This window comes from Pogona vitticeps, chromosome 1, assembly GCF_051106095.1.
Source record: "Pogona vitticeps strain Pit_001003342236 chromosome 1, PviZW2.1, whole genome shotgun sequence".
Classification (NCBI taxonomy): domain Eukaryota; kingdom Metazoa; phylum Chordata; class Lepidosauria; order Squamata; family Agamidae; genus Pogona; species Pogona vitticeps.
The window spans coordinates 301,583,766-301,599,158 of NC_135783.1; the positions used below are offsets into that span (position 1 = coordinate 301,583,766).

At 39.8% G+C, this 15,393-nt stretch overlaps 1 protein-coding gene across 4 annotated transcripts in view; it reads left to right on the top strand.

The window, feature by feature from the left end:
- Window positions 1–15,393, top strand: part of RPAP1 (RNA polymerase II associated protein 1) — a 56,761-nt gene that overhangs the window by 23,340 nt on the left and 18,028 nt on the right. For all 4 annotated transcript variants that reach the window (XM_020793767.3, XM_078391392.1, XM_020793766.3 and 1 more), the window contains 9 exons: window positions 1,633–1,748; window positions 2,248–2,346; window positions 3,855–3,956; window positions 5,879–6,046; window positions 7,233–7,418; window positions 8,242–8,376; window positions 9,517–9,696; window positions 11,199–11,356; window positions 14,248–14,427. In XM_020793767.3, coding sequence (XP_020649426.3) covers window positions 1,633–1,748; window positions 2,248–2,346; window positions 3,855–3,956; window positions 5,879–6,046; window positions 7,233–7,418; window positions 8,242–8,376; window positions 9,517–9,696; window positions 11,199–11,356; window positions 14,248–14,427 — 1,324 coding nt within the window. The remainder of the gene's footprint in view (window positions 1–1,632; window positions 1,749–2,247; window positions 2,347–3,854; window positions 3,957–5,878; window positions 6,047–7,232; window positions 7,419–8,241; window positions 8,377–9,516; window positions 9,697–11,198; window positions 11,357–14,247; window positions 14,428–15,393) is intronic.

The following is a 15,393-nucleotide window of genomic DNA, read 5'->3' on the forward strand; positions in this document are numbered from 1 at the left end:
ACGACGATGAAGCCCTATTGAAAATAGGATTTACTTCAGAATAGATGTGTGTTGGAGTACACTCTAAATGAACATCTGTATCTCAGTACACCTTTCTCTAAATGACTGGTAGAATGCTAATATTAATTTTTCCTATGTTGCAACACTCAGAGGCTACTTTGCTATGCCTGTCATCCAAAATAAACAATAGGTAGAGTTTGAAAATCACACCTAAAATGACTGTGTAAACTGGCCTGTACTGTAAATTTACTAGAGTTTTGTTTCAGTGTGATTTGGATATTTACTTCACTGTGGCTCAGAACTTCATCTCAAGGAAACATTCCTCAAAAATCTCAAAAAGACTGGTAGAATGCTGATACTAATATTTTTTGCCACTTTGCTCGTTTTTATTGCTTAGTTTTGTAAAACTAACTGGATTCTTTCATCCTTACATCTTTTAGAGATTTCTTGACTGTTGACATGGCCTCTTCAGTTGTTGATGAACCAAAATGTACACAATTCTTTCGATTGCTTGTTTATTTCTGGCTTGCTCCAAAACGTTGAACAGCATTTCAGGAGAGAATAAAATAGCACACTGCCTACTAAGCCCCTCTTTTTTTCCAATACACTTCTCTCTTCAACAACACTATGGTTTAGAGGTGCCTGATCTCCATGTATTGGAAAATATATGTATAACTCTTATGCCTCAAAAATGTAGCTGCAAATCATTTGTTGCTGTTTAGTTGTTAAGTCATGTTCAACTCTTCATAACCCCATGGACCAGAGCACGCCAGGCCCTCGTGTCTTCCACTGCCTCAGTCAAATTCATGTTGGTAGTTTTGATGACACTGTCCAACCATCTCATTCTCTGTCGTCCCCTTCTCCTCTCCAAATCATAAACAAATGATTAAAACATATATACAGAACATATATCTTCTCTTTGATAGCATTAATAGTCCTTTCCATACAGGGCCATGTGTAATGAGCCTTAAAGGCCATTATGACCCCCTGTTCTAGAAGTTGAATTAGAGATGTTGTGTTTGAAGGAAAGTAGACTACTTTGATATTTTCGGTGTTGAACTCGTGGGATTCTAGTTGGCCAGGGGCACAATATTTATTGATTGACTGTTTATTGATTGTTGATTGATTGATTGATTAGGCTATTTATTTGTTGAAAAAAAAAAACTGTATATACCCAAAGCGGTGCTGTTCAGACCTGTGCAGTTCAAAGAAGAAGTGTATTTGTTTTCCTAGATTATCAGTTTTCTTTATTTTGTAGTTTCCTTTTCATGCTTATTCTTACACTTGGTAGAGAGCAATTTAAATCACAAAATTTCATTTCACATTCTGCTCTTGATTTCTAATCTCATTGTATTCGTTTCACATACAAATTGATATTCAGATCATCATCATTTTATCTGTGAATTTCGCTAATGTCACCAAACACTTTCCTTCTCTAGATCTTATAGAAGATTAAATTGTTGGCAGACCTTTGATGTTTCTGTATTGATGAAAAGGGTTTTTTTCTCTCTCTCCCCCTCCTTAGTTGTGCCATGAAAGCAGAATGTGAAAAAGTTTTCAAAGCCAAAAATATTGCCAAAGAAAGTGGTGTATGCCTAAGAAGAATAACATTGTCTTTCATTTTCCAAAAAGATGCTGACCTTCCTGTGAAGCCTCAGAAAGAATGGCTTCACATGGTCAATGTAGAATTTGAGAAGCTGGAGTGGATGAAGGATTTACCTCAGCTTCGACAGAGAAAAACCAAAAAGGTTGGTTAGGAGAATGAAATGTAATTAATTTTTTCTTTCTTTCAAATTATCTTCTCCTAGAATGGCCTTGTACAGCCTGTATGTGTGGGATAAATGCCCCCTTCACTCTCAACTGGTATGTCTGTGCTACCTGGGAGTACTACAAGCTTCTGGAGGAAGCCAGCTATCATCATCAGATAATTACCAGAACTGGTTTGGGATAAAAGATAGGGATGGGATTTTCAGGTTTTTTGGACTTCCACTCTTAGAATTTGCCCACAACCACCCAGACAGGATTCAGGGAGCAGATACTCAAAAACAAGGAAGCGTGCCACTGCCAAAATTCTGCCTCATGGGCTCTGGGCGAATTCTGTAAATGGGAGTCCTAAAAAACTGAATTACCTTCCCTGATAAAAGATCTCAATCTTGCTAGACTTGAATAGTCATGTTGTATATGTCTAAGTGATATAGTAAGTAATAAGGGCTATATATTTTCTTTTTATTTGCCTCCCCACTATAGGGAATGCAAGCACGCTTTAGTCTGAAGGGGGAACTAATTCCACCAGAGAAAGACTTGCCTACACATTTGGGCTTACACCACCATGGAGAAGAAGCAGAGGTAAGAGCAAAATAGCTCTGAAAGTGATTATCTGCATTGTCAATGCATGTTTTGCTTTCTAAGTAGTCCTTAGGCTGGGTAGCCAAAGATTGAGCATTAGTGAATCTCCGTTGCAGGTGTGTAAAATGCCTTGATGCTATACTAACGCAAAGAAGACATAGAGAGAAATAATTGCTTTAAAAGAAAAGAAGAAGACATAATTTTTCTATCATGCATAGTGCGGGGAATTTTCACCACCTTTCATAGATCAGCAAGCCTGGGCTGGGCTAGAATAATATGCATTATAATGCAACTTAATAATTAAAAAGTGGTTTTCTGGGAAGACTAAATTTAAAATCCAATTATTGATCCCAACATGATTATGCCTGCTGAATCTATAAGAGTTACATATTAGAATCTATAAGAGTTAACCAAGTTCCCATTAATTTCAGTCTCCTCTAGATTTGGTAGAGAAAACACAGCTTCTCCATCTCCTGATACCAATTACATAGTCCATTGGGTTTCTTCTTTGGTCATCTAGTGATGTCCATGTGTACAGTCATCTGTTCAGTTGCTTGAATCATATAAAAATATTGTCTGCTTCCCAAAACTCAACATATTGTTCTCTTGCTTCGTTTCTGACCTCTAGACCAAATTTTGCGATATTTGGTTTTGCTTTGTTTCTTACTTTTACATGATTTTAAGCATGCCTTGTTTTGCTGTATGATTATTTTTTTTCCTGGATGCTTGCATAAAAGCTTTCGGTGTCATCTTCTTGTTTGTTTGTTTGTTTGTTTGTTTGTTTGTTTGTTTATTTATTTATTTATTTATTTATTTATTTATTTATTTATTTATTTATTTATTTATTTATTTATTTATTTATTTATTTATTTATTTATTTATTTATTTAACTTATATGCCGCCCACACTACCCGAAGGTCTCTGGGCGGCTTACAGCATTTAGCATCTATAGTTGGAGCATGGACTTCATTTCTTTAAAAAAAACCTCTGGTTTATGAATGTGAAATATTTTTGCTTCTGCATCCACGATTTAAAGAGCCGGGAAATGGCCTGATATTGCTGCATAGTTTCTTGCCAGCATTACAAGCAGAAAAAAGGATGCCAAACTTTACATAGCAAAGGGGAGCCTGAATATTAACACCACCAATAGCAGCAGTCAAAATGGTCTACAGGCTACCCTCTTGTGCTCAGGACCATTCATTAAGTGACGGCAAGCAAGGGAAAATCCCAGAAGCTGACTCCTTTTTTTCATCAGTTAACTATGTACAGTATCACTATCATGGCTGTTTTTTGACAAGTGTGACTGATAGTGAGCACAAAAGGATATCCTGTGGTGATCCAAATACAAAAAGATGGTCCTCTTGAACTTCTCTGGACAACTGGTATTCTGTTAAAGGGATTATAAATTTCCAAGCTACTGAAAATATAGCCCAATCATAAATTGTGTGTAATGGTCCAGAGTCCAGACCATAATGTTTCTGTTTGGGTTCATTTATCATTTCTAACAGAGGGCCGGCTACTCACTCCAGGAGCTCTTCCACTTGTCTCGCAGCAAGGTGATTCAGCAAAGGACTCTGGCTTTACAGGTGCTGGGCCATGTTGTCCAGAAGGTGAGTTTATCTCTTTCACATGATTATTTTCCTCTTTGTCTGCATTTTAGTGGAGACCCATAGCCTTTAATGTGACTAGACGGCAGGTGAGTGAGTAAATCTTCTTGTATCTCTCCATGACCAACCTACCCTTTGACAATTCATCACTGTTCTTTGGTTTCCGATCTGCTATGTGATAGAATTTAACCTGAAGAATGTTCTAAGTTAAAATATTGAGGGCTTTATTGCCCAGAGTTAAGGAATGGCATGTGTCAGAGTCCTTGGACTGTTCTTAATTAGGTTGTTTCTTGAAAATATAGCTTTAAGGGTCCTGCCTCATGACTTAATAATTTAAAGAATGATCATAACTGTGCATATTCTGATTACATATGGTGGCTCTGTTCAACCATGGAGGTCTATGTTGAAACAATGTTGTTTAAAACCATATTACGTGTTTTGTTCTTTCAGAATGCTGCTGTCCTGTTACTAGCTAACTGCACATATCCCTAGGAGCAAGTTCCATTGGGGGAAAAAAATCAGTAGCTTTTTAAAGATGTTGGTTTAAATATGAAGTTGGATTTTACTTGTGTGATAAAGATGATATATTTAAGAACTATCAGTGTAGGATATTAATTTATTTAAAACAATGAGAAAAGGTGTGAAACATGACTGAAATTTGACATCATTGTATATTATCATTATTTTAACATTTTGGTTGGTCGAGTGTTGGTAAACTTTCATTTGTGGCCTGCTTATAGGATGAAAGTGGTGGGGAAGCACGTTCTCTGCTTTTTCATTGCTCTGCTTTTTCACTGCTCTTAGAATGCATCTAAAATACAGGGTAGAAGTCAGGAGCAGGTCACTCCTGTTATCTTTGACTTTGCATGGCCCTTCAAATATTTTGACTTACTTGTGAAACACAAGGTGAAGTCACAGAAAGGAAGGAAATTCCCTTGGAGGTGAAAACTACAGCTTCCATAGTCGGCCTGCAGTCTTCTTTGTGGACCCTTAAGGAGAAAGAAAGGCACAGCTTCTTTGTCACTATATACAGTGAAGCCTCGCAAGATGAAAACAATTCGTTCCGCAAGTCCCTTCATATCGCGAAAACGATCATCTTGCGAAGTGTGGTTTCCCATAGGAATGCATTGAAATTCCAATGGAACACCACACAAGAGAAATGCCATTTTTTCGTCTTGCGAGCATCACTGCAAGACAAAAAAAAGATCATCTTGCGAAGCACAGCCATAGGAAAAACCGTCTTGCAAAGCACCTAGGACATCACAAAACACTTTCGTTTTGTGAGTTTTTTGTGGCGCGAGGCGTTCGTCTTGCGAGGTACCACTGTACATTTTGTTGAAGATTGTCGTTAGAAGCTGAGAAACATCTCCTTTATAATACAGAATCAAAAGTAACATTAATTTAGGTGGCCTGTGATTGCTCTCTGTGTTGTTGCTGTTGTTGATGCCGAAGTAACTACTGGAGTGTGGCTCCTTCCCATGCTGTATGTTATCTTAGCAGTCCAAGATCACATGGGTGGATTCTACAATATGTTTCCTCCTGTGCCGTTGATACCTCCATACCAGAGCAAAGTAAAGGGGCCTTGTGGTACAGACCTGCAGTATTGCAATCAAAAATGCTCATGAACTGCATTCATTCCTGATGGATTCTGGCATCCAGCTCAAGGCTGACAGCCATTCATCCTTCCGAGATCAGTAAATTGAGTACCCAACTTGCTGGGGATGGGGGGCAATGTGTAGCCTGCATAATTAAATTGTAAACCACTCAGAGAGTGCTTTAAATGCTATGGGGCAGCATATGAGCAGAACACGTTGGTTTTTGCTTTAAGGTACTATCTTACAGTTGCTCTACTGCTGTTGGAAGAGTTATATAGGTGTCTATTTCTGAAATAATTCTCCTTGTTCTCTCTGTGATGTGTCTTCCAGGCCAAGGCAGGGGAATTTGCCAGCTTGCTGAAAGAAAGTGTCCTGCGAGTGCTGCTTGATGCTGGTTTCCTCTTCTTGCTGCGTTTCTCCATGGATGATCCAGTGGAGAATGTCATTGCAGCCACCATCCATGCCCTCCATGCTCTTTTGGTCTCTCCCAATGATGAGGTTAGAGCCCCTGAGTACATTTAAAAACACATTGATTATTGTTGGCCTTTTATTATTGCTCTCTAAGCCTGTGCACTGCTTTAAGCTCTTGATAGATCGCAGGTAATATCTCTCTCATCCTAATGGTAATAGATTTGAAGCTATACAAAGCACATAGTAGATTAAAATGTCTACTTTAAAGGACTATTATAATTCCTGTATTGTAAAATCAGTGAGAAAATTCTTGGTTATTGAACATGGTTTTTAATTAAAAGGAACATTTTTTCAAACCTGTAAACTAAGACCAACTTGAAAACATATACCATTTACTTTCAGATGACATGGTAGTCTTCTGTTAGATTTTAGAATAAATTAAATTCTCTGGAACCAAACCAGTACAGTGGTGCCTCGCTTTACGATCGCTCTGTTTAACGATGAAACCACATTATGACGAACTTTTTGTGATCGCTTTTGCGATCGCTTTACGGTGTTTCCTATGGGGGAATTTTGCTTTGTGATGATCGGTTCCCTGCTTCGGGAACCGATTCTTTGCAAAACGATGATTTTCAGACAGCTGATCGGTGGTTTCAGAATGGCCACCGGGTAAACAAAATGGCCCCCACTGTTTTCTGGGACGGATTCCTCGCTGCACAGGCAGTGAAAATGGCCGCCCTATGGAGGATCTTCACTGGACGGTGAGTTTCCAGCCCATCGGAACGCATTAAATGGGTTTTAATGTGTTTCTATGGGCTTTTTAATTTCGCTTTACGACGTTTTCGTTCTACAGCGATTTTGCTGGAACGAATTAACGTTGTAATGCGAGGTACCACTGTATATGCAGTGCTTAAAGAAAAGAAGAGAGTAACACTTCCTATGCATTTTTTTCATCTAGTTATACAGTTCTTACGTTGAGCAAGAGGTTGGACTCAGTGGTCTTATAGGCCCCTTTCAACTCAATTAGTCTATGATTCTGTTTTATAATCCTGTAAAGATACTTATGGTTAGCATTGTTATTCAACAGAAGAGCCAAAAATCTCTAACAAATTTATTTAAATATTTAAAGGAACCTTGTAAATAAATCCTTTATTTTATGCATCCTTCCCCTCTATGAGCTCAAGTGGTATTCTCGAAAGGTATTTCCTCTAGATCTAGCTCTCGTTCCATTCATCCTTCCACTGAGAAATTCTTGTTTTTCACTTTCTTCTAGGAATATCTTGACAAGACCTTCTCATGGTATCAGGGTATGAGGTTTTACCCTTTTACTGCAACCAGTAAGGAAGAAGATGAGGAGGAAGAGGAAGAAGGTGAACAAACTGTAGAAAAAACACTGGAGAGGAAATCAACAGACGAAAACAAACCAGATTCAGAAGTGGCTCGGTATGATGTTGTGAAGGTAAAGTTCCACATTTGTGCCTGAAATTAGCACACTTTATACCTATTTTTCTTAAAAATCAACAGGAATCCTATGGGGATTTAACTCCAGAGGAAGTAAACTTGCAGCAAATGGAAGCATACACATGGCAGCAATGGAAGCTAATTAATAAAGTGCCAGTGAAGTACCTGATCTTTTGTTACGAGCAGGCAGATGACATGGGGATATGGAAGGAGCCTCCCAAAAGAATGTGAATGTGAAGACATTCACGCGTCCCCTGGGCAATGATAATACGTAGCATGGAAGATCTTGGCTTTGGTCTCTAGTGACAAATCCTTGGCATCACCAAAGAAGTGGTTGTGTTAGCCTGTCTTGGCATACTGGTAAAAATAAAAGGGGAGAAGAAGAAAAAAAAACAGATAAAGGCAAAAGACTGCAGCACTTTAAAGATCAAGGCTGAAATCCTGATGCTTTGTGTAGTAAGTTGCAATTAGAACAGGCCCGTTGAATCATTGGGCATTTGGTAAGTCAACTCTTCTGTAATTTCCATTGATTGAAAAGGGCCTACTGTATTCTAATTGCAACTTTAGTGTAGTAAGGCACATTTGGAATAGTCCCATTTGAGTCAATAAGAACTTACAGAGGAGGTCACTCACCAAATTACCATTAATTCAATGGGGCTACTTTAGTAAAACTTAATATGATAAGTAACAGAACTTCAGCCATAGTGGCTAAGCAGAGTTTTCTGAATTAAGAAAAAAAGATTCCCCCCCCCAAAACACAGAATAAATAATAAAAACCTAAATGGCTGTGGGAGTGACCGTGATGGTTTGTTGCCTCCAAGGGACTTCTAAAGACCAGGATTCTTCATCGCCTGAGATACATTCTGGAAGTGATGCGACCTGTGCCCTTGGTAGTTGTGGAGATTTTAGAGATCCTCACTCGCATCGCAAGGCACTCCTCTGAAGCATGCAGTCAGGTAGGTCCCTCCGTGTCCTGGGATTGAGAAGAAGCAAAAGTAGCCATCTGGGCTGAAAGAAAAGAGTGCAGAATCATGGTTAGTCCAACCAGAAGGTTACAAAATACTGTGCAAACTTTCAGTTTCTTGGGCCAGAAATACAGAACAAAACAGACAGTTAAAGGGGTCATGCGGGGGGTGAGGAGTCATCAGTGGATTCTGCATTGGTTTAAATTCTAAGATAAGGGGTGAGAAGAGAATGCAGATATTCCACATAGGCTGTGTTGGTAAATGAGATGATCTCCGTTACTTTGACTCATTGATAAGAAGAAGAACAAATATATTTAATAGCTTTAAGCGAAATGCATAGGTCGCTTGACAGTTGAAAACAAAAGTAGAGAGTAACCTTTAGACCAGGGGTGTCCAACCTTTCACCTTCCCTGGGCCACATTAGAAGATGAAAAGTTGGTTTGGGCCGCACATACATTTTATTTGGGCCGCATGGGAGGGGCAGCCCTAGCCGTCCTCCACACATCCCCTCCAAGCACGTTTACTGGCAGCTGTGATCTCTGACAGCAGAGGCTGCCAGCTTTATGGGGCCGGGAGGGGGTCCACCTGTTGACGGGGACAGCACAATGCAGTCACGCAGCCCCCCTGTCCCCTCCCACTCCTTCCTTCCCTCTCTCCCCCTCTACTGTTGTGACACGCCGCGGCCACATTCTGGCCGCAAGGGCCGGCAGTGTAACTCGAAACTTTGGAATTTCTTTAAAAATAAAAAATTGCACTGGGCCGCATTACGAGCTGAGCTGGGCCGCATGCGGCCCTCGGGCCGCAGGTTGGACAAGCCTGCTTTAGACAGTTTTATCTTAACAAAGCTGCAGATAATTTTAGATGATGCAGTAACTTGAAAAGAGTCAGTAAAAGCTTGGTTTGGTACCTTTGCCTAGTAGTTGGAGAATGCAGCCCCTGCTTCAGGTGGCATAAAATCATGTTCCTTAGAGAAGATGTAAAAGAAATAAAAAGGAAATTGAGGAAGTAGAAAAAGAGACTCTCAGATTCTTTTATTTATTTAATTTTGATATCCTTTGCAAGATGGCTAACATAAGCATTGCTGTAATAAAATAAAAAAGAGATAACTTGGTACTGTGTCGTATTTAATAGGTCTTGGGTTGCCCTCGTCTGATTGAGACTGTCAGCAGAGAATTCCTTCCCACCCAATGGAGTCCAACAGTGGCGGAGCCTGGGCAGTTTCTTACAAGCCTCCATGGAGTTCCATGTGCCCCTGCCATGAAACTAATTAGAATCTTGGCATCCGGAGGGCGAAATGCAGCTGCCAGGCTGGTAAGACTCTAATCAGTTTCCCCTTGTGATTTTTACAAAGAACTAGGATTTCTTGCTCTAGATTTCCAGCCTGTGAACTGCTCTTAGTTGACTTTGATTCCCTCACTTTCGTTTATTTTATTCCCTTAGCAGACCTACACTAGTGAGGCCCAGACTTCACAACTTCTTTATATATATTTTTTCCTCTGATTTTCCCATCTGAATATTCCTGGATCAGTTTTCTTACACATTCCCCTTAGTCTTCAGGAACTTGTTCTTTAGAATAGGTAGCTCTTGTGTCTGTCTTGACACAAAATGGTTGGGGACATAGTGAGCTTAATGGCCAAAAGCAATATTTTGTCAAGGGCTAACTATGGCTAATTTTGCTTCTTATAATACCATCTGATACTTTAATCCAGATAGTTTTACATTATAGTTTTTCGGTTTGTTGTATTGTGTTAGAAATTCATTCTGATTTCTTTTACATTGTGCCTTCTTTTCGTGCATCTTATCTGCTATGAAAGTTTAAGCCACTAATAATATTGAGAAATTGAAACCAGCTGGGAAATTTGAAAGCAGGAAGCTCCACTTTAGTTTGATTCCAGCAAACACATGTTCTGGAAATGAACCACAATTGGAGTGATCCTATCCACACCTAAAAAAGAGTATCCCTCGACAGTCAGAAAGGTATAAGAAGGCATGCTTTAGGGATGGGCCGGTTCGTTCTAGCAATTGCGTTCTTTAATTGCAGCAAAAAGGGGGAACCAATCTGACAGCAGACCAGATAGCAGGCCAATTGCCTGTTTAGTCACTCCCTTAGTTCCAACAGGGGCCTTTCCTTAGTTCTAGTCTTCAGTCTAGAACTAAGGTCTTTTTGGTCTTTCTTTTTCTTTTTCTTTTTAATTTCCAGGGTAAGGGGAAATGAATCGGGATAACAGGGAGTATATCATTCCATTCCTTATCACATATTATTTGTACTTACACATATCATTACATTAAGAACTTTTATGGCTGTTAGTTGCTTATATACTTCCCACTAGAATGATTTGACTATTTTGTATTATAGTTATCGCATTTGACTTTCAGGTTATAGAACAGATCCAGTTATATACAGGGCTCCATTTTTCAGTTACTTATTGGATTGAATTGTCTTTTAAAGTTCTGTTAATATGTCCATCTCCGCCACTTCCATAATCTTTTGCATAAATTCTTTACGGTTTGGTATTTCAGTTTTCTTCCATTTCCAGGCGTATAGTATTCTGGCTGCAGTTACTATATGTATTACCAAATGGCTCTCTCTCCTATCCAAAGTATCTGGCAACATGTTTGATAAAAATTCCTTCGTTCTTATCATTGACGGACACACCCTCTGTAAGTTCGTCTGATCCACCTGTTGAAGTCATTATTAGCATTCTTCAATGTTGAAACCACTTGATGTTCTTCCTATGTTGCTGTAGTTGTAATTCTGTGTTGCCCTTCCCACAAGTCTCTTCTCTTATGCATCATCTGCTTATTATTTGTAGCTTAATAAGTTTGAAATGAAGAGTCGACTGAGTCGTTTTATTGCTGAAGATCCCAAAGATCTTCCTCTGGGGATTGAGGAAGCCATAAGGATAAACACAGAGGCATTCCGCTTGTGGGCTATCACTGCTGGCTACGGTCAAGCCTGTGATCTCTATGTGTAAGTGCTTACAATGGAACATAGAACCTGGTGTTTCTTTTCTTAGATATCTAGAGTGGTAGAATATACCAGATGGGCGGGATATAAATCGAACAAAATAAATAAATAAATAAATAAATCTCCACTATACAGTGTTATATACTGTAAAATGTTACTGAATATCACATTGTACGTTTCTCTGGGACCAGAACATCAGCCATGTTAACATCTGACATTTTTTGAAAGACTATATTGGGAAAGAGATTGTCTTTCCATTGTAAAAAAAAAAAACAGTTTGATTTGTCTGCCCCTTCCTTGCCTATCTAATGCTGTAACTGGAAATTCACTTTGCAGACAGGACAGGAAGAAACTTGGGTTTACTTGCTACAGAAGCACGTTAGGGAAGGAGGTACACTATCAACCTAAGGCCATATATAATTAGACTGGGAGGGCTCGATTCCTCCTGTTAATTTCTAAGCCAAGATAGATAATAAACCATAAAACCAATTTGCTGCAGTAACCAGAGCGGAAGGTAGTCTGATAAAGCAGTGGTCCCCAATCTTTTTGGGACTGCGGACTGGCTGAGCCTCTGAGGAAAGCGGGGCACCGCGCGGGTGCATGCATGGAGGGGTGAGGAAGCGCTCATGTCGGCGCATGCGCATGTGCGCAAAACAGCTGTGGGGAGGGGAGCGTGCAGGGGGGAGGTCTGTCTCTGCGTCCCGGTCTGGCTCAGGCCACGGACCAGCACCGGGCCGGGAGTTGACAACCTCTGTGATAAAGGACCTAAAAAGCTAAGAGGAGTGAGGTTCTCCCTTTATCGTAGATGACCTCTGTATCATCTAGGCCCATCACTCAACAAGTCCTACCAGAGATTAAATAAATCTCAGTCTACCATTGACTTGAATCTAGACCAGTCTACACGATAGACAACATTTCAGAACACCATTGTGATACAACATATTCAGTCTAATAAGCACCATGTTATAAACACCCACCCACTTATGGTTATACATGCTTGTGTTCAGCTTCTACCCAGAACTCATAATAAAGTTTGTTGTTTATAGTTCAGTTGTCATACAACCACATCTGCTGAGTTCAGCAACACAGAGCTTGTGGGTTCTTACACTGCTGTACCTAGTAGGCAGTTCTTACATTGCTGTACCCACTCATTCAGCTGAGGAAAAAATTGACAGCAAAATAGGTACCTAAGAACAATCTACTACAAGGCAGATTGAACAGAGAGGGTGACAGAGCACCCTTGGCTGTCACCTCCATCTCTTAGCTGAGCCCACTCACATGTCAAAAAGCTCCAGCCCATTGTGGGCAATTATGCTTCTATCTCACAAGCTTTGGCTGGCAGGCTTACAGACAGTCTCTTTTATTTTAAACAACGACTGACAGTACAGTGGATCCTCTATTTATGGAATTAATCTATATTGAAACGGTGGCTGCAGGTCGAAAAATCTGTAGGTCGAGTCTCCATTGACCTACAATGCTTTGAAAACCGATTAATCCATAACCGGCCATTTTTGTTCTGTTTTTGTTCCATTTTGGTTTTTTTCTGGTCTTTAGGTTGATTCTCCGGCTGCAAGTTGAATCTAAATTTTGCAGCCAGAGAAGTCTGTAACTCGAAAAGTCTGCAAGTCAAGCCGTCTGTAAGTCGATGGTCCACTGTATAACATGGATACTAAGACATGGACAAGACCCTACTATAAACCTAGATATCACATCTACCCAGGCATCAGGGGCTCATTTACTCACTCAACGTCTAATGAGATATATGCCATCCAGTGCCAGTAGTAGTGCTCTGATTTCTCCACGGGCAACAGGACATGCTCTGTGCCAGAGATTAAATGAATAAATGAACACAAATCTGACATCAGAAACTTCTGAGGATGCCCATTCATCTCTAAGTGGCTATTGCATAAACAATAGAATTGCAAATAGAGATTTGAAAGAGAAGCAGCTGAAGGAGGGTTGTATTAATTCCATTGTACATCTAGAGCAGCAGTCCCCATCTTTTTGGGCCACGGACCGGTTGGAGGGAGCGAGCTCCATGTGCGCGTGGGGGGGGGGTTGAGGGCTGACATGCCCCCCCTGCGTGCATGAGGGGGGGCGGAGATCTGTATCCGCGGCCCACTTCCAGCAAGCCCACAGACTGGCACCAGGCTGTGGACCAGGGGTTGATCTAGAGGATTACATGCAAATGCTTTTCAGCACACTATATGTATATTTATAAGCTGGTTGCCTTTATTGTCTTGGTTATAATCAAACACTTGTTTTTGGCAAAAGCCTGACCTCAATACCGTTTATTTTTCCTGAAAGCTCAAGTCCTGAGAACTCACATCCTTTCCATCCTGCTATTGCCAGGATGTTAATGTCATCAACATATGGAGTGTTCATTGCTAGCAATAATAATGCTGTTTGCCACCTTGGAAGCTCTTCACCAGGTGTTAATATACAATTGCCATTCCCCTGGGTCCCATCCCCGCCCATTCTCCCTATCTTTGCTATATAGAGAGCTGTTGCCCAGATGTTGTGTTCCATGTGTCTGAAGAAGTACATTACAATTCATAGAAGCTCACACACTGATCGAAATGTGGTCGTCTTAATGGTGCTTGAATACTTTTGGTTTTGGTTTTGTTGTCGCAAATTGTCTCTGAAACCATAGCATAGCCTCCTTCTCAAACATTCTCTAAACGAAGCGGGTTGGAGTTATTGTAAGGCTGACTGCATTTTTATACTGTAAAAACTAAGAAAAAAAGTGTAATGTGTAAAACATATGCACGTTTTTATGTGGAATTTTCCATAGTGAGGTTTTGGGTTTTTCTAGAAGTAAACAGCATTTTGAACCATTAGCCTTACTTTTCCTGTGATTTCTCCCTTCCATCCCCTTATTTCTGAACTTACAGGGATCTCTATCCTATGCTGATGAAGATGGTTCCGTCTCTGACTCGGCTGTCCAGTGATTTTCAAGCAAATAAGTCTACATTTGAGCTTTGTATCCAGCAAGCTGCAGCAGTGGTGACTCTGCTCACCCAAGTGACACAAACTGCGGGCTGCAGAGCAGAACTACAGGCTCAATTGATCAGGTGTAGCCATCAAAATCAAAACAAAAATGTTCACTAAGTTTGATTCTTAAATCAGTGAATGCTTGTTTAAATTAGTAATGCTTTGATGGGTACTGAAACAGACCTTGTTCTACAAGTCTCTTTCCAATGCTTTCTTTCATTTGTTATGTTCTTAGAGTAGATTTGTATGTTCTTGTTTTTTTTGTTTGGAATCTTCCATCTCACATTTCCATGTTTTCAAAAAAGCCCAGGATGGTTTGCAACATAACAAGATATTGAAATGACAGTAATATATGAGTTATAATAACATAATACATTATTATTATTATTATTATTATTATTATTATTATTATTATTATTATTATTATTATTATTATTATTATTATTATTATTATTATTATTATTATTATTATTATTATTATTATTATTATTATTAGTATTAGTAGTAGTAGTAGTAGTAGTAGTAGTAGTAGTAGTAGTAGTAGTAGTAGTAGTAGTAGTAGTAGTAGTAGTAGTAGTAGTAGTAACAGCAGAGAAGCCTGGTATGATGTAGTACAGTGGTTCTTAACCTTTGTTACTCGGATGCTTTTGAACTGCAACTCCCAGAAACCCCAGTCAGGACAACTGGTGGTGAAGGCTTCTGGGAGTTGCAGTCCAAAACTCCTGAGTAACCCAAGGTTAAGAACCAGTGATGTAGTAGATTGATAGGGTGACAGAGTAGGACTCAGAGGACCTGGGTTCAAATTACCACTCAGTCATGGAAATTATTGGGGGCTTGGAACTGGTTTATCCACTCCTTAAATATTTCATTTACCTTGAAAGCTCTACAGTGGGGTCTCTACTTAAGAACTTAATCCGTATTGGAAGGTGGTTCTCAAGCGGAAAAGTTCTTATGTAGAATCTGCATTTCCCATAGGAATGCACTGAAAACCATTTAATCTGTATCTGCTCTTTTCCGTCCATAGAAACTAATGGGAAGCTGCTATT